The sequence below is a fragment of the Salmo salar genome, chromosome ssa15 (assembly GCF_905237065.1).
Source record: "Salmo salar chromosome ssa15, Ssal_v3.1, whole genome shotgun sequence".
NCBI lineage: Eukaryota > Metazoa > Chordata > Actinopteri > Salmoniformes > Salmonidae > Salmo > Salmo salar.
The window spans coordinates 107,854,200-107,874,010 of record NC_059456.1 but is presented as its reverse complement, the minus strand read 5'-3'; the positions used below and the strand labels follow the sequence as shown (position 1 = coordinate 107,874,010).

Genomic DNA, 19,811 nt, shown 5'->3' with positions numbered 1-19,811 from the left:
GGGTCAGCCAAGGTGGACGAGCTGGATGACAAGCTCATTAAGAAACTAGCCTTTGTCTCCGCCGGCGACCTGGCACCACTCAACGCTTTCATAGGTGGACTGGCCGCACAGGAAGTTCTGAAGGTAAGGAGATGCTCCCTTCAGGTCTTGTCAGAACTGTTTCTGCTCTCTGATATGTTCGGACGTGTGAGGGGGGATGTGGTGCTTGTTCTTTGTTGTCCAACACTTTGTTATTGTGGGGGAGAGAATAGTGTCTGTACTCCCTCAATAAATCAAATTTTATTAGTCACATGCGTCGATTACAACAGTGAAATGCTGACTTACCAGCCCATAACCAACAGTGCAGTTCAACAAATACGAATAAGAAGTAAAAGGATCACATCATTTAAAAGCAGCAGTAAATAACAATGTGGAGGCTATATACAGGGTATTACGGTACAGAGTCAATGTGGAGGCTATATACAGGGTATTACGGTACAGAGTCAATGTGGAGGCTATATACAGGGGTATTAGAGGTACAGAGTCAATGTGGAGGCTATATACAGGGGGTACCGGTACAGAGTCAATGTGGAGGCTATATACAGGGGGTACCGGTACAGAGTCAATGTGGAGGCTATATACAGGGGGTACCGGTACAGAGTCAATGTGGAGGCTATATACAGGGGGGTACCGGTACAGAGTCAATGTGGAGGCTATATACAGGGTATTACGGTACAGAGTCAATGTGGAGGCTATATACAGGGTATTACGGTACAGAGTCAATGTGGAGGCTATATACAGGGTATTACGGTACAGAGTCAATGTGGAGGCTATATACAGGGTATTACGGTACAGAGTCAATGTGGAGGCTATATACAGGGGGAACCGGTACAGAGTCAATGTGGAGGCTATATACAGGGTATTACGGTACAGAGTCAATGTGGAGGCTATATACAGGGAACCGGTACAGAGTCAATGTGGATGCTATATACAGGGGGTACCGGTACAGAGTCAATGTGGAGGCTATATACAGGGGGTACCGGTACAGAGTCAATGTGGAGACTATATACAGGGGGTACCGGTACAGAGTCAATGTGGAGGCTATATACAGGGGGTACCGGTACAGAGTCAAATGTGGAGGCTATATACAGGGTGTTACGGTACAGAGTCAATGTGGAGGCTATATACAGGGCGTACCGGTACAGAGTCAATGTGGAGGCTATATACAGGGGGGTACCGGTACAGAGTCAATGTGGAGGCTATATACAGGGGGTACCGGTACAGAGTCAATGTGGAGACTATATACAGGGGGGTACCGGTACAGAGTCAATGTGGAGGCTATATACAGGGGGTACCGGTACAGAGTCAAATGTGGAGGCTATATACAGGGTGTTACGGTACAGAGTCAATGTGGAGGCTATATACAGGGGCGTACCGGTACAGAGTCAATGTGGAGGCTATATACAGGGGTACCGGTACAGAGTCAATGTGGAGGCTATATACGGGGAACCGGTACAGAGTCAATGTGGAGGCTATATACAGGGGGTACCGGTACAGAGTCAATGTGGAGGCTATATACAGGGGGTACCGGTACAGAGTCAATGTGGAGGCTATATCGGGGAACCGGTACAGAGTCAATGTGGAGGCTATACAGGGGGTACCGGTACAGAGTCAATGTGGAGGCTATATACAGGGGGTACCGGTACAGAGTCAATGTGGAGGCTATATACAGGGGGGTACCGGTACAGAGTCAATGTGGAGGCTATATACAGGGGGTACCGCTACAGAGTCAATGTGGAGGCTATATACAGGGGGAACCGGTACAGAGTCAATGTGGAGGCTATATACAGGGGGTACCGGTACAGAGTCAATGTGGAGGCTATATACAGGGGGTACCGGTACAGAGTCAATGTGGAGGCTATATACAGGGGTACCGGTACAGAGTCATTGTGGAGGCTATATACAGGGGGTACCGGTACAGAGTCATTGTGGAGGCTATATACAGGGGGTACCGGTACAGAGTCAATGTGGAGGCTATATACAGGGGGGTACCGGTACAGAGTCAATGTGGAGGCTATATACAGGGGGGTACCGGTACAGAGTCAATGTGGAGGCTATATACAGGGGCTACCGGTACAGAGTCAATGTGGAGGCTATATACAGGGGGTACGGTACAGAGTCAATATGCGGGGCCACCGGTTAGTTGAGGTAATATGTACATGTAGGTAGAGTTATTAAAGTGACTATGCATAGATAATGACACAGAGAGTAGCAGCGGTGTAAAAGAGGGGTGGGGGGGTGTCAATGTGAATAGTCTGGGTAGCCATTTGATTAGCTGTTCAGGAGGCTTATGTCTTGGGGGTAGAACTGTTAAGAAGCCTTTTGGACCTAGACTTGGCACTCAGGTACCGCTTGCCATGTGGTAGCAGAGAGAACAGTCTATGACTAGGGTGTCTGGAGTCTTTGATAATTTTTTGGGCCGTCTTCTGACACCACCTGGTATAGAGGTCCTGGATGGCAGGAAGCTTGGCCCCAGTGATGTACTGGGCCGTACGCGTTACCCTCTGTAGTGTCTTGCGGTCGGAGGCCGAGCAGTTACCATACCAGGCAGTGATGCAACCAGTCAGGATGCTCTCGATGGTGCAGCTGTAGAACCTTTTGAGGATCTGAGGACCCATGCCAAATCTTTTCAGTCTCCTGAGGGACAATAGGTTTTGTCGTGCCCTCTTCACCACTTCTTGGTGTGTTTGGACCACGTTAGTTTGTTGGTGATGTGGACACCAAGGAACTTGAAGATCTCAACCTGCTCCACTGCAGCTCGGTCGATGACAATGGGGGCGTGCTCGGTCCTCCTTTTCCTGTTGTTCACAATCATCTCCTTTGTCTTGTCCTGGCACCACACGGCCAGGTCTCTGACCTCCCTATAGGCTGTATCGTCGTTGTTGGTGATCAGCAAACTTAATGATGGTGTTGTAGTTGTGCCTGGCCGTGCAGTCATGAGTGAACAGGAAGTACAGGAGGGGACTGAGCACGCACCTCTGAGGTGCCCCTGTGTTGAGGATCAGCATGGCAGATGTGTTGTTACCTACCCTCACCACCTGGGGACAGGAAGTCCAGGATCCCGTTGCAGAGGGTGGTGTTTAGTCCCAGGGTTCTTAGCTTAGTGATGAGCTTTGAGGGCACTATGGTGTTGAATGCTGAGCTGTAGTCAATGAATAGCATTCTCACATAGGTGTTCCTTTTGTCCAGGTGGGAAAGAACAGTGTGGAGTGAGATTGAGATTGCATCATCTGTCGATCTGTTTGGGCGGTATGCAAATTGGAGTGGGTCTAGGGTTTTGGGATGATGGTGTTGATATGAGCCATGACCAGCCTTTCAAAGCATTTCATGGCTACAGATGTGTGTGCTACGGGTCAGTAGTCATTTAGGCAGGTTACCTTAGTGTTCTTGGGCACAGGCACTATGGTGGTCTGCTTAAAACATGTTGGTATTACAGACTCAATCAGGGACATGTTGAAAATGTTAGTGAAGACACCTGCCAGTTGGTCAGCACATGCCCGGAGCACACGTCCTGGTAATCCGTCTGGCCCCGCGGCCTTATGTATGTTGACCTGCTTAAAGGTCTTTCTCACGTCGGCTACGGAGAGCGTGATCACACAGTCGTCCGGAACAGCTGCTGCTCTCATGCATGCTTCAGTGTTGCTTGCCTCGAAGCGAGCATAGAAGTAGTTTAGCTCGTCTGGTAGGCTCGTGTCACTGGGCAGCCCTTTGTAGTCTGTAATGGTTTGCAAGCCCTGCCACATCACAGGAACCGGAGTAGTATGCCTCGATCTTTGTCCCGTATTGACGCTTTGCCTGTTTGATGGTTCGGAGGGCGTAGCGGGATTTCTTATAAGCGTCCGGGTTAGAATCCCGCTTCTTGAAAGCGGCAGCTTTTTAGCCTTTAGGTCAGTGCGGATGTTGCCTGTATGGCTTCTGGTTGCGGTATGTACGTACGGTCACTGTGGGGATGATGTCATCATTGTACTTATTGATGAAGCAAATGACTGATGTGGTGTCCTCCTCAATGCCGTTGGAAGAATCCAGGAACATATTCCCGTCTGTGTTAGCAAAACAGTCCTGTAGCTTAGCATCTGCTTCATCTGACCACTTTTTTTATAGACCGAGGCACTGGTGCTTCCTGCTTTAATTTTTGCTTGTAAGCAGGAATCAGGAGGATAGAATTGTGGTCAGATTTGCCAAATGGAGGGCGAGGGAGAGTTTTGTATGCGTCTCTGTGTGTGGAGTAAAGGTGGTCCAGAGTTCTTTTCCCTCTGGTTACACATTTAACATGCTGATAGAAATGAGGTAAAACAGATTCAAGGTTCCCTGCATTAAAGTCCCCGGCTACTAGGAGCGTCGCCTCTGGGTGAGCTTTTCTTGTTTGCTTATGGTGGAATACAGCTCATTCAATGCTGTCTTAGTGCCAGCCTCTGACTGTGGTGGTATGTAAACAGCTACAAAGAATATAGATGAAAACTCTCTAGGTAGATAGTGTGGTCTGCAGCTTATCATGAGAAACTCTACCTCAGGCGAGCAAAACCTCGAGACTTCCTTAGATATCGTCCACCAGCTGTTATTTACAAATACACACGTGCTAGAGGAGTCACCACAGTCCCTGGTTCAAGTCCAGGCCGTGTCACACCCGGCCGTGGTTGGGAGTCCCATAGGGCGACGCACAATTGGCCCAGTGTCCGGGTTTGTCTAGGGTAGGCCGTCATTGTAAATAAGAATTTGTTCTTAACTAACTTGCCCTAGTTAAATAAAAAATAAATAAATAAGCATTTCACTTAATGTCTTAACCTTTTTTGTATTCGGCGCATGTGACAAGTAACATTTGATTTTATTGGCCCTTATGGACCCTTATGGACCGTTCTGGCTCAGGCTAACTGTTGTACTGATCTTGTGTAAGTTAAACAACCCTCCCACCTAAGCCTCAGGACCCTGACTGTCTCCTCTCTCGGCATGTACAGGAAGTTGATGCAGTCGCTGTTACAGCGGTGTGTTCACGTTCTGAATCATTTTGGTGGTTTTTCAGGTCGGCTCGATTTATTACAAAAAAAATAATCCCCGTTTTTGGTTTCAAATTCTTTATTTTTTAACATATTATGAAATAATGACACTACTATGACTGTAGAGCTTCTTAATGGGGAATTCCAAATCTCAAAATGGTCAGCGTTCAATTGTCAAAACCATTTAAAATATTCCAGGTCTACATTGGGAAGACATCAATAGAACAACAGTAAATTACTAAAATAATATATTTCAATTTTCTATTACTTCGTTTTTCTTTGACTTTATGTTTCCTTCCTTAAAGTCATCTCATCTGTGCTCAGACAGTAGCAGCCAGATAACCAGCTCACGTTATCTCTGTTCTCCTCGTACTCTCTGTTTGTAGTCATCCCATTTAGCTAGCCTGCCTTAGTATGCTGCAGAGCTGTTCTTCAAATTAGATACGTTGTTGTGTACATAGCTAGCCTGCCTTAGTATGCTGCAGAGCTGTTCTTCAAATTAGATACGTTGTTGTGTACATAGCTAGCCTGCCTTAGTATGCTGCAGAGCTGTTCTTCAAATTAGATAGTTGTTGTGTACATAGCTAGCCTGCCTTAGTATGCTGCAGAGCTGTTCTTCAAATTAGATACGGCATACTTTCACAAACTCCCTCTCCCTCTCGTTGTTGTGTACATAGCTAGCCTGCCTTAGTATGCTGCAGAGCTGTCTGACTAAACCATTTTACTACTTCTTCAAAGTAGACAAACTGTCTCTCTCTCTCTCGATGTTGTGTATATTCCTCTCTCATGTGGTCTGTGTGTATCTCTATCCTAATGTAGCAGGTGTGTATCCATCCAGAGATATTCCTCATGTGGTCTGTGTGTATCTCTATCCTAACGTAGCAGGTGTAAACGTGTATCATCCAGAGATATTCCTCATGTGGTCTGTGTGTATCTCTATCCTAATGTAGCAGGTGTAAACGTGTATCATCCAGAGGTATTCCTCTCATGTGGTCTGTGTGTATCTCTATCCTAATGTAGCAGGTGTAAACGTGTATCATCCAGAGGTCTGTATATAATGAGGAGATGCTCATGTCTCTAACAATGGAAGTCGTTGTCCCAAAGACAGGGTGGTAGGCGACAGGCTGAGATCCAAAACAAGCCCAAAGAAACTCAATGATCTTATTTCGGACAGATTCTGATCAGTCTCTGAGCTGGACCATGTTTCTGCGCTGAATATTTACTTAACCTCTATGGGACCGGCGGGACCGAGTCGTCCCCACCTACGTAACATCCACTGCCAGCCTGTGGCGCGATTTTCAAAATCTTCCAAAATCCTATTACTTCAATTTCTCAAACATATGACTATTTTACAGCCATTTAAAGATAAGACTCTCGTTAATCTAACCTGTCGATTTCCAAAAGGCTTTGTGAAAGCAAAACATTAGATTATGTCAACCAGGTACCAAGCCAGAAATAATCAGACACCCATTTTTCAAGCCAGCATATAATGTCACCCAAAACCCAGAAGACAGCTAAATGCGGCACTCACCTTTGATGATCTTCATCAGATGACAACCCTAGGACATTATGTTATACAATACATGCATGTTTTGTTCAATCAAGTTCATATTTATATCAAAAACCAGCTTTTTACATTAGCATGTGGCGTTCAGAACTAGCATACCCCCGCAAACTTACGGGGAGTCGCTAACATTTTACTAAATTACTCACGATAAGCGTTCACAAAAAGCATAACAATTATTTTAGGCTATAGATACAGACCTCCTCTATGCACTTCGATATGTCCGATTTTAAAATAGCTTTTGGTGAAAGCACATTTTGCAATATTCTAAGTTATAGCCCAGGCATCACGGAGCTCGCCTATTGAAACATCCGGCAAGTTTAGCACTCACCATAATCATATTTACTATTATAAAAATGTCATTACCTTTTGTTGTCTTCGTCAGAATGCACACCCAGGACGTCTACTTCAATAACAAATGTTGGTTTTGGTCCAAAATAATCCATCGTTATATCCGAATAAGCGGCGTTTTGTTGCGTGCGTTCCAGACACTATTCGAAATAGTAAAAAAGTGTGCGCGCAATTCCTGACAATAAAATTCCAAATATTCAATTGCCGTCGATAGAAGCATGTCAACGCTGTTTAAAATCAATTTTTACGTCATTTTCGTGAAAGCGGTAAAATTCCGACAGGGAATCTCCTTTTTCGGCAAACAGAGGGAAAAAAATCCCAAGCGGGGCGGTCGAGGTCACGCGCATAAGCTAGTGTCTCTTGATGGGCCACTTGAGAAGAAAGCGATAATTGTTTCAGCCTGGGGCTGGAATGGCGACATTCTCTTTTTCCCAGGCTACGAGGCCTATGGACGGCGTGGGAAGTGTCCGTTAGAGCAGAGATCCTTAGTAAATGATAGAGATGGCAAAGAAGTTCCAGAAATGGTCAGACAGGCCACTTCCTGTAAAGGAATCTCTCCAGGTTTTGACCTGCCATTTGGGTTTCTGTTGTACTCACGGACACCATTCAAACAGTTTTAGAAAATTTAGGGTGTTTTTCTATCCATATGTAATAAGTATATGCATATTCTAGTTACTGGGTAGGAGTGGTAACCAGATTAAATCGACGGGTATGTTTTTATCCAACCGTGTCAATGCTGCCCCCTAGCCCTAACAGGTTAATGAAAACTACAACTCCCCTACAGGGAAGTTCATTCCCATAATTCAGTGGCTGTACTGTATTATAACGGTGTGTGTGTGTGTGTGTGTGTGTGTGTGTGTGTGTGTGTGTGTGTGTGTGTGTGTGTGTGTGTGTCCTAGGCGTGTACAGGGAAGTTCATGCCCATAATTCAGTGGCTGTATTTTGATGCTCTGGAGTGTCTGTCTGAGGAAGAGGGTGGAGCCATGCTCACTGAGGAGGACTGTGCCCCTGTGAGTATAACACACACCTACTGCACACACACCTACTGCCACACACACACCTACTGCACACACACCTACCGCACACACACCTACTGCGCACACACCTACTGCACACACACCTACTGCACACACACACCTACTGCACACACACCTACTGCACACACACCTACTGCACACACACCTACTGCACACACACCTACTGCACACACACCTACTGCACACACACCTACTGCCACACACACCTACTGCACACACACCTACTGCACACACACCTACTGCACACACACCTACTGCACACACACCTACTGCACACACACCTACTGCACACACACCTACTGCACACACACCTACTGCGCACACACCTACTGCACACACACCTACTGCACACACACCTACTGCACACACACCTACTGCACACACACCTACTGCACACACACCTACTGCGCACACACCTACTCCACACACACCTACTGCACACACACCTACTGCACACACACCTACTGCACACACACCTACTGCACACACACCTACTGCACACACACCTACTGCACACACACCTACCCCACACACACCTACCGCACACACACCTACCGCACACACACCTACCGCACACACACCTACCGCACACACACCTACCGCACACACACCTACCGCACACACACCTACCGCACACACACCTACCGCACACACACCTACCGCACACACACCTACCGCACACACACCTACCGACACACACACCTACAGCGCACACACCTACCGCACACACACCTACCGCACACACACCTACCGCACACACACCTACCGCACACACACCTACCCCGCACACACCTACCCCGCACACACCTACCGCGCACACACCTACCGCGCACACACCTACCGCGCACACACCTACCGCGCACACACCTACCGCGCACACACCTACCGCACACACACCTACTGCACACACACCTACTGCGCACACACCTACTGCACACACACCTACCCCACACACACCTACCCCACGCACACCTACCGCACGCACACCTACCCCACGCACACCTACGGCGGCGCACACACTAGATGGTAGCCCGTTGGGTCGCGGGGGCAGCAGGCTATACCGTGGGTCGCGGGGCAGTAGCCGGTTGGGTCGCGGGGCTACGGTGTGGGCCGGTGCGGTGTCGGAGGCGGTAGCCGGTTGGTGGGGGTAGGCGGTAGCCGTTGGGTCGCAGGCGGTAGCCGGTTGGGTCGCGTAGCGGAGCTTGGGCGGTAGAGGCGTAGCGGTTTCGCGGGGCTAGGCGGTAGCCGGTTGGGTCGCGATTATCATATGCGTAAAGTTGTTAAATATTTTGTTCTGTTTTGGTAGGTGTCAGACACTTAAATAAATCATATCAATAAAAAAAATCTCACAACGCGCGCACACACACACACAGTCACACACACACACACACACACACACACACACAGTCACACATCCAGACCCTGCAGATACAGAACACATGTTATAGAAGTTTAAACACCTGTTTCTCTAAACCCCCTCCTCCCCCCCTCCTCCTCCCTCTAGAGGAACAGTCGTTATGACGGCCAGATCGCTGTCTTTGGCTCCCAGTTGCAAGAGGAGTTGGCTAAACAGCGCTACTTCCTGGTTGGGGCTGGCGCTATTGGCTGTGAGCTGCTGAAGAACTTTGCCATGATTGGATTGGCCAGCGGGGAGGGTGAGGTCATTGTGACAGACATGGACACCATAGAGAAATCCAACCTCAACAGACAGTTCCTCTTCAGGTGAGAGAGGAGGAGGACGAGACTAATGAGGAGGTTTTAAATAATGTGTGAAAACCCCATCTCTTTTTATCTAAGGCCTTTAGTCAGTGTTTTGACTGTTTTAGACATTGGATGCATTCCTAATGACACCCTGTTTAATTTATAGTGCCCTTCTACTGATCTGGGGTCATTTCATAGTGCCCTACTACTGATCTGGGGTCATTTCATAGTGCCCTACTACTGATCTGGGGTCATTTCATAGTGCCCTACTACTGATCTGGGGTCATTTTCATAGTGCCCTTCTACTGATCTTGGGTCATTTCATAGTGCCCTACTACTGATCTGGGGTCATTTCATAGTGCCCTACTACTGATCTGGGATTCATTTCATAGTGCCCTTCTACTGATCTGGGGTCATTTCACAGTGCCCTTCTACTGATCTGGGGTCATTTCACTTAGTGCCCTTCTACTGATCTGGGGTCATTTCATAGTGCCCTTCTACTGATCTGGGGTCATTTCACTTAATTGCCCCTACTACTGATCTGGGGTCATTTCATAGTGCCCTACACTGATCTGGGGTCATTTCATAGTGCCCTACTACTGATCTGGGGTCATTTCATAGTGCCCTACTACTGAGTCTGGGGTCATTTCATAGTAAGTGCCCTACTACTGATCTGGGGTCATTTCATAGTGCCCTTCTACTGATCTGGGGTCATTTTCATAGTGCCCTTCTACTGATCTGGGGTGTTCATAGTGCCCTTCTACTGATCTGGGGTCATTTCATAGTGCCCTTCTACTGATCTGGGGTCATTTCATAGTGCCCTACTACTGATCTGGGGTCATTTCATAGTGCCCTACTACTGATCTAGGGTCATTTCATAGTGCCCTACTACTGATCTGAAGATTCCATTTCATAGTGCCCTACTACTGATCTAGGGGGTCATTTCATAGTGCCCTTCTACTGATCTGGGGTCATTTCATAGTGCCCTACTACTGATCTGGGGTCATTTCATAGTGCCCTACTACTGATCTGAGGTCATTTCATGAGTGCCCTACTACTGATCTGGGGTCATTTCATAGTGCCCTACTACTGATCTGGGGTCATTTCATGAGTGCCCTTCTACTGATCTGAGGGTCATTTCATAATTGCCCTTCTACTGATCTGGGGGTCATTTCACCAGTGCCCTACTACTGATCTGGGGTCATTTCATAGTGCCCTACTACTGATCTGGGGTCATTTCACTTGAGTATACTACTGATCTGGGGTCATTTTCATAGTGCCCCTACTACTGATCTGGGGTCATTTCATAGTGCCCTACTACTGATCTGGGGTCATTTCATAGTGCCCTTCTACTGATCTGGGGTCATTTCATAGTGCCCTTCTACTGATCTGGGGTCATTTCGCAGTGCCCTTCTACTGATCTGGGGTCATTTCATAGTGCCTTCTACTGATCTGGGGTCATTTCATAGTGCCCCTACTACTGTAGTCTGGGGTCATTTCATAGTGCCCTACTACAGGTCTGGGGTCATTTCATAGTGCCCTTCTACTGATCTGGGGTCATTTCTTGTTGCCCTTCTACTGATCTGGGGTCATTTTCATAGTGCCCTTCATGATCTGAAGGTCATTTCATAGTGCCCTACTACTGATCTGGGGTCATTTAGTTGTTTCTGTACCCCTTCTGATCTGGGGTCATTTCATAGTGCCCTACTACTGATCTGGGGTCATTTCATAGTGCCCTACTACTGATCTGGGGTCATTTCTAGTGCCCTACTACTGATCTGGGGTCATTTCATAGTGCCCTACTACTGATCTGGGGTCATTTCATAGTGCCCTACTACTGATCTGGGGTCATTTCATAGTGCCCTACTACTGATCTGGGGTCATTTCATAGTGCCCTACTACTGATCTGGGGTCATTTCATAGTGCCCTACTACTGATCTGGGGTCATTTCATAGTGCCCTACTACTGATCTGGGGTCATTTCATAGTGCCCTACTACTGATCTGGGGTCATTTCATAGTGCCCTACTACTGATCTGGGGTCATTTCATAGTGCCCTACTACTGATCTGGGGTCATTTCATAGTGCCCTACTACTGATCTGGGGTCATTTCATAGTGCCCTACTACTGATCTGGGGTCATTTCATAGTGCCCTACTACTGATCTGGGGTCATTTCATAGTGCCCTACTACTGATCTGGGGTCATTTCATAGTGCCCTACTACTGATCTGGGGTCATTTCATAGTGCCCTACTACTGATCTGGGGTCATTTCATAGTGCCCTACTACTGATCTGGGGTCATTTCATAGTGCCCTACTACTGATCTGGGGTCATTTCATAGTGCCCTACTACTGATCTGGGGTCATTTCATAGTGCCCTACTACTGATCTGGGGTCATTTCATAGTGCCCTACTACTGATCTGGGGTCATTTCATAGTGCCCTTCTACTGATCTGGGGTCATTTCATAGTGCCCTTCTACTGATCTGGGGTCATTTCGATAGTGCCCTACTACTGATCTGGGGTCATTTCATAGTGCCCTTCTACTGATCTGGGGTCATTTCATAGTGCCCTACTACTGATCTGGGGTCATTTCATAGTGCCCTTCTACTGATCTGGGGTCATTTCATAGTGCCCTACTACTGATCTGGGGTCATTTCATAGTGCCCTTCTACTGATCTGGGGTCATTTCATAGTGCCCTACTACTGATCTGGGGTCATTTCATAGTGCCCTACTACTGATCTGGGGTCATTTCATAGTGCCCTACTACTGATCTGGGGGTCATTTCATAGTGCCCTTCTACTGATCTGGGGTCATTTCATAGTGCCCTACTACTGATCTGGGGTCATTTCATAGTGCCCTTCTACTGATCTGGGGTCATTTCATAGTGCCCTACTACTGATCTGGGGTCATTTCATAGTGCCCTTCTACTGATCTGGGGTCATTTCATAGTGCCCTACTACTGATCTGGGGTCATTTCATAGTGCCCTTCTACTGATCTGGGGTCATTTCATAGTGCCCTACTACTGATCTGGGGTCATTTCATAGTGCCCTACTACTGATCTGGGGTCATTTCATAGTGCCCTACTACTGATCTGGGGTCATTTCATAGTGCCCTACTACTGATCTGGGGTCATTTCATAGTGCCCTATACAGGGAGAACAATACCATTTAATTATTCATCTTTTATTGGCACATATTTTGGAAAGTGTTGCGTGTTTTAAATAGCTGTGTTTTGGTTCAGGCCGTGGGATGTGACCAAGATGAAGAGCGAGACAGCGGCCGCGGCGGTGAAGCAGATGAACCCGTCTATTCGGATCACGGGACACCAGAACCGCGTCGGGCCCGACACAGAGCGAGTCTACGATGACGACTTCTTCGAGAGCCTCCACGGAGTCGCCAACGCTCTGGACAACGTCGACGCACGTAAGACACGCTCTAAAGACTTCCTGCTCCCATTTGTTGCTGTGTGTAACGTACGGAGGTAGAACAGACTGGCCTGTTTCTACACGATTAAACAGGGTGATATTTCTGGGCTTTACACGATTAAACAGGGTGATATTTCTGGGCTTTACACGATTAAACAGGGTGATAGATATTTCTGGGCTTTACACGATTAAACAGGGTGATAGATATTTCTGGGCTTTACACGATTAAACAGGGTGATAGATATTTCTGGGCTTTACACGATTAAACAGGGTGATAGATATTTCTGGGCTTTACACGATTAAACAGGGTGGATAGATATTTCTGGGCTTTACACGATTAAACAGGGTGATAGATATTTCTGGGCTTTACACGATTAAACAGGGTGATAGATATTTCTGGGCTTTACACGATTAAACAGGGTGATAGATATTTCTGGGCTTTACACGATTAAACAGGGTGATAGATATTTCTGGGCTTTACACGATTAAACAGGGTGAGATAGATATTTCTGGGCTTTACACGATTAAACAGGGTGAGATAGATATTTCTGGGCTTTACACGATTAAACAGGGGGAGATAGATATTTCTGGGCTTTACACGATTAAACAGGGTGAGATAGATATTTCTGGGCTTTACACGATTAAACAGGGTGAGATAGATATTTCTGGGCTTTACACGATTAAACAGGGTGAGATAGATATTTCTGGGCTTTACACGATTAAACAGGGTGAGATAGATATTTCTGGGCTTTACACGATTAAACAGGGTGAGATAGATATTTCTGGGCTTTACACGATTAAACAGGGTGAGATAGATATTTCTGGGCTTTACACGATTAAACAGGGTGAGATAGATATTTCTGGGCTTTACGATTAAACAGGGTGAGATAGATATTTCTGGGCTTTACACGATTAAACAGGGTGAGATAGATATTTCTGGGCTTTACACGATTAAACAGGGTGAGATAGATATTTCTGGGCTTTACGATTAAACAGGGTGAGATAGATATTTCTGGGCTTTACACGATTAAACAGGGTGAGATAGATATTTCTGGGCTTTACACGATTAAACAGGGTGAGATAGATATTTCTGGGCTTTACACGATTAAACAGGGTGAGATAGATATTTCTGGGCTTTACACGATTAAACAGGGTGAGATAGATATTTCTGGGCTTTACACGATTAAACAGGGTGAGATAGATATTTCTGGGCTTTACACGATTAAACAGGGTGAGATAGATATTTCTGGGCTTTACACGATTAAACGGGGTGAGATGGATATTTCTGGGCTTTACACGATTAAACGGGGTGAGATGGATATTTCTGGGCTTTACATGATTAAACGGGGTGATAGATATTTCTGGGCTTTACATGATTAAACGGGGTGAGATGGATATTTCTGGGCTTTACATGATTAAACGGGGTGAGATGGATATTTCTGGGCTTTACATGATTAAACAGGGGGTGAGATGGATATTTCTGGGCTTTACATGATTAAACAGGTTGATAGATATTTCTGGGCTTTACATGATTAAACGGGGTGAGATGGATATTTCTGGGCTTTACATGATTAAACGGGGTGAGATGGATATTTCTGGGCTTTACATGATTAAACGGGGTGAGATGGATATTTCTGGGCTTTACATGATTAAACGGGGTGAGATGGATATTTCTGGGCTTTACATGATTAAACAGCGGGAGATGGATATTTCTGGGCTTTGTGGGTTCGATTCCCACGGGGGACCAGTACGGGAACAAAAAAAATGTATGAAAACGTATGAAATGTATGCCTTCACTACCTTAAGTAGCTCTGGATAAGAGCGTCTGCTAAATGACTAAAATGTAAATGAAGTGAGGCTCGACCGCACCGGGTTATGTGTTGTGAAGCTAGCCACAATAAGGATTAAGCACAATAGTAGCGTTTGCGGTTTGCCTTCAAAATAAAAGTACCTCCTTTGAAAGTGACGCAGAAGGTTACAATTGGTGGAATTATGCCATGTTTAGACTAGATAGTGTTAAACAAGGTTGCAATGAAATGGGGTAACAGTCTACCCAAGACATGTTTTCCCAACGTCCTCAGTTTTCATACTCCAAAACATCCACTCAGTGTTGTTTTTCCTCTGGAATAGTGTTCAATACACATAGGTTGACAATAAATGTGGCTCAATTCACAGTTGTTTCAGATTCCCACAATAAGAGCTATGATGCTAATGTTCTCTGGGTGTCACTGAGTAGACTGATATCCCATGTCATTGATCCACAATCCATAGGTAAGGCTATACAGTGAAATGGGTATGGCCCCCAATGCAATTCTAAAGCATAATACATCGTGTGATTTCAACCGATTTTTGTCAAATTAACACATTTTTGTCTTTTGTTGATTTTATATAACAGCATTCCAACCTCGTTTAGCATGATCTATTTAATTATGGCATAATTTGTATTTGTATTCATTTGCATCACTGTCAATGACATACTTTTATTTTGAAGGCTAACCACAAAGTCCACTATTGTGGCTAATCCTTATTGTGGCTAGCTTCACATAGATGGGTCCTCCATTAATCAAATAAGAACCGTCTTATTTTAGATGATGACACCTAGCTAGATAGCTAGCTACTATAGCTACTGAAACAGATGTCGTTCTGCTGTGTTTTTGGGGAAGAACATTGTTTGTATCCATGAGCTAGCTAGCTACTATAGCTACTGAAACAGATGTCGTTTTGCTGTGTTTTTGGGGAAGAACATTGTTTGTATCCATGAGCTAGCTAGCTTTTTGTTAATGACCAGCACTGTAGGTGTGTGAGACAATGTTACCAGCATCATAGCAGACGTATCGATGAATCGTTGTGACATATGAAATATGAGTAGTGTAATCAATATGTAATAATACGTTAAAAAAAAATGTATGAACACGTTAAATTATTATGTGACGTGCAGTCATATTCAGGTCCTGATTGGTCAACAAGTTTATTTGACACTCAAATAGTGTTATTCGATGTTGATATGTGAAGACCCAAACGTTGTTCCAAAATGATGAGACCTGTGTTAATGTTCTATAGTCTATTGATGAGACCTGTGTTAATGTTCTATAGTCTATTGATGAGACCTGTGTTAATGTTCTATAGTCTATTGATGAGACCTGTGTTAATGTTCTATAGTCTATTGATGAGACCTGTGTTAATGTTCTATAGTCTATTGATGAGACCTGTGTTAATGTTCTATAGTCTATTGATGAGACCTGTGTTAATGTTCTATAGTCTATTGATGAGACCTGTGTTAATGTTCTATAGTCTATTGATGAGACCTGTGTTAATGTTCTATAGTCTATTGATGAGACCTGTGTTAATGTTCTATAGTCTATTGATGAGACCTGTGTTAATGTTCTATAGTCTATTGATGAGACCTGTGTTAATGTTCTATAGTCTATTGATGAGACCTGTGTTAATGTTCTATAGTCTATTGATGAGACCTGTGTTAATGTTCTATAGTCTATTGATGAGACCTGTGTTAATGTTCTATAGTCTATTGATGAGACCTGTGTTAATGTTCTATAGTCTATTGATGAGACCTGTGTTAATGTTCTATAGTCTATTGATGAGACCTGTGTTAATGTTCTATAGTCTATTGATGAGACCTGTGTTAATGTTCTATAGTCTATTGATGAGACCTGTGTTAATGTTCTATAGTCTAATGATGAGACCTGTGTTGATGTTCTATAGTCTAATGATGAGACCTGTGTTAATGTTCTATAGTCTATTGATGAGACCTGTGTTAATGTTCTATAGTCTATTGATGAGACCTGTGTTAATGTTCTATAGTCTATTGATGAGACCTGTGTTGATGTTCTATAGTCTATTGATGAGACCTGTGTTAATGTTCTATAGTCTAATGATGAGACCTGTGTTAATGTTCTATAGTCTATTGATGAGACCTGTGTTAATGTTCTATAGTCTATTGATGAGACCTGTGTTAATGTTCTATAGTCTATTGATGAGACCTGTGTTAATGTTCTATAGCCTAATGCCTGCTACAGTAAGTTAGCATTATCAGTGAATGTACATTATGCATTAGGTTCTGGGTACATTGGTACAATGTTTATAGACAGACCTGTTTAATATGACCAGGATGTTATCATTATTAGTGAATGTACATTATGCATTAGGTTCTGGGTACATTTATATTTAAAAAAAAGGGGCATTTTTATAAACAGAATTAAAAGCCAGTTCAGTGATTGTTGCAAATAAAGCAGGTTAAACTATTTTGATAAAATAATTAAATGATCCGTGGGTTTTATGGTTGTGGAAGTTTGTCACATTTGTCTGAGGTTCACAAGCCCTGAATTAATTCAATTACAGCTGTGTTTTAAAGGATTTTTCTTTCTGCTTCGATTGTACAACAGAACTTATTTAGAGAAAAACATCTATGTTTATCATGAATAGGACACTCATGGCAGATTTCCTTTTGGGTTATGGAGATTATGTGCCGAAATTGCTCATTTTTGAGTTGACTGATTTTCTACAGGGCCATTTTTGAGTTGACTGGTTTTGTACAGGGCCATTTTTGAGTTGACTGATTTTGTACAGGGCCATTTTTGAGTTGACTGATTTTGTTCAGGGCCATTTTTGAGTTGACTGATTTTGTACAGGGCCATTTTTGAGTTGACTGATTTTGTACAGGGCCATTTTGAGTTGACTGATTTTGTACAGGGCCATTTTGAGTTGACTGATTTTGTACAGGGCCATTTTGAGTTGACTGATTTTGTACAGGGCCATTTTGAGTTGACTGATTTTGTACAGGGCCATTTTTGAGTTGACTGATTTTGTACAGGGCCATTTTTGAGTTGACTGATTTTGTACAGGGCCATTTTTGAGTTGACTGATTTTGTACAGGGCCATTTTTGAGTTGACTGAATTGTACAGGGCCATACTTTCTTTTGTAGTCTTTGTCATATTCCTTGTCTCTCCTCCTGTAGGTATGTATATGGACCGGCGGTGTGTCTACTACAGGAAGCCCCCTGTTAGAGTCCGGTACTCTGGGCACCAAGGGGAAACGTTCAGGTGGTCATCCCCTTCCTGACAGAGTCATACAGCTCCTCCCAGGATCCCCGGAGAAGTCCATCCCCATCTGCACACTGAAGAACTTCCCCAACGCCATCGAACACACACTGCAGGTAACACACAAACACACACACTCACACTGCAGGTCAATACAGGAGATGAGTACTTGTCCATTGTCCCATAGCAGTTTGAGTGGCTCGAGCATAGCAGGCATATTTTCTCATCAGACCTGGGATTCAAACCGGCCATGCTCCATCCTTCTCTAACCTGGGGGACTGATGTCTCTCTCTCTCTCTCTCTCTCTCTCTCTCTCTAACCTGGAGGACTGATGTCCTCTCTCTCTCCCTCTCTCTCGCTCTAACCTGGGGGACTGATATCCTCTCTCTCTCTCTCTAACCTCTCTCTCTCTCTCTCTCTCTAACCTGGGGGACTCATGTTCTCTCTCTCTCTCTCTAACCTGGGGGACTGATTGTTAAGTTCATGTTTTAACTATCCCTATATTTCTGTTATTACGGGGCTGTCACTCAGTCAAGAGTGCGCCTGCGCAGGAAATTAGTTTGTGGATGCACCTAGCCGTGAGTGTAATGGCTACGTTGTAGTGTGTTCATACAGTATAGTAAACTTTGTTAAACTGGAACCTTGTCGTTGTGTCATTTCGAGTTAACATTGGTAGCAGAGGATGGCTAATAACTACAATGTGCCACCTCGCTTCGACGAGAAGAGGTCGTACGAAAGTTGGAAAAATGAACTTGGAATCTGGACGCGGGTTACTGATCTGGACGCGGGTTACTGATCTGGACGCGGGTTACTGATCTGGACGCGGGTTACTGATCTGGACGCGGGTTACTGATCTGGACGCGGGTTACTGATCTGGACGCGGGTTACTGATCTGGACGCGGGTTACTGATGGACGCGGTTACTGATCTGGACGCGGGTTACTGATCTGGAGGTGAAAAAGCAAGCACTTGCGGTGGTATTATCGCTCGAGGGAAGAGCGAGAGATACAGCACTGGAAATATCCCTGGAGGATTTCAACAATGATGATGGTATGGGAACTGATTAGAGCACTGGAAATATCCCTGGAGGATTTCAACAATGATGATGGTATGGGAACTGATCAGAGCACTGGAAATATCCCCGGAGGATTTCAACAATGATGATGGTATGGGAACTGATCAGAGCACTGGAAATATCCCTGGAGGATTTCAACAATGATGATGGTATGGGAACTGATTAGAGCACTGGAAATATCCCTGGAGGATTTCAACAATGATGATGGTATGGGAACTGATTAGAGCACTGGAAATATCCCTGGAGGATTTCAACAATGATGATGGTATGGGAACTTTGATCAGAGCACTGGAAATATCCCTGGAGGATTTCAACAATGATGATGGTATGGGAACTGATTAGAGCACTGGAAATATCCCTGGAGGATTTCAACAATGATGATGGTATGGGAACTGATCAGAGCACTGGAAATATCCCTGGAGGATTTCAACAATGATGATGGTATGGGAACTGATTAGAGCACTGGAAATATCCCTGGAGGATTTCAACAAGGATGATGGTATGGGAACTCTGATCAGAGCACTGGATTCTGTATTTCTTAAAGAAGAGAAAGACCGTGCCTACGAGGCATATT

The 19,811-nt window shown here is 45.0% G+C and overlaps 1 protein-coding gene across 1 annotated transcript in view; it reads left to right on the top strand.

Moving 5' to 3' along the window:
- Nucleotides 1–19,811, top strand: part of LOC106572971 (ubiquitin-like modifier-activating enzyme 1) — a 76,330-nt gene that overhangs the window by 24,856 nt on the left and 31,663 nt on the right. The window contains 8 exon segments of the mRNA XM_045696562.1: nt 1–123; nt 7,845–7,955; nt 9,487–9,704; nt 12,925–13,106; nt 18,082–18,119; nt 18,121–18,153; nt 18,155–18,209; nt 18,212–18,279. Of these exon segments, the coding sequence (XP_045552518.1) occupies nt 1–123; nt 7,845–7,955; nt 9,487–9,704; nt 12,925–13,106; nt 18,082–18,119; nt 18,121–18,153; nt 18,155–18,209; nt 18,212–18,279 (828 nt within the window).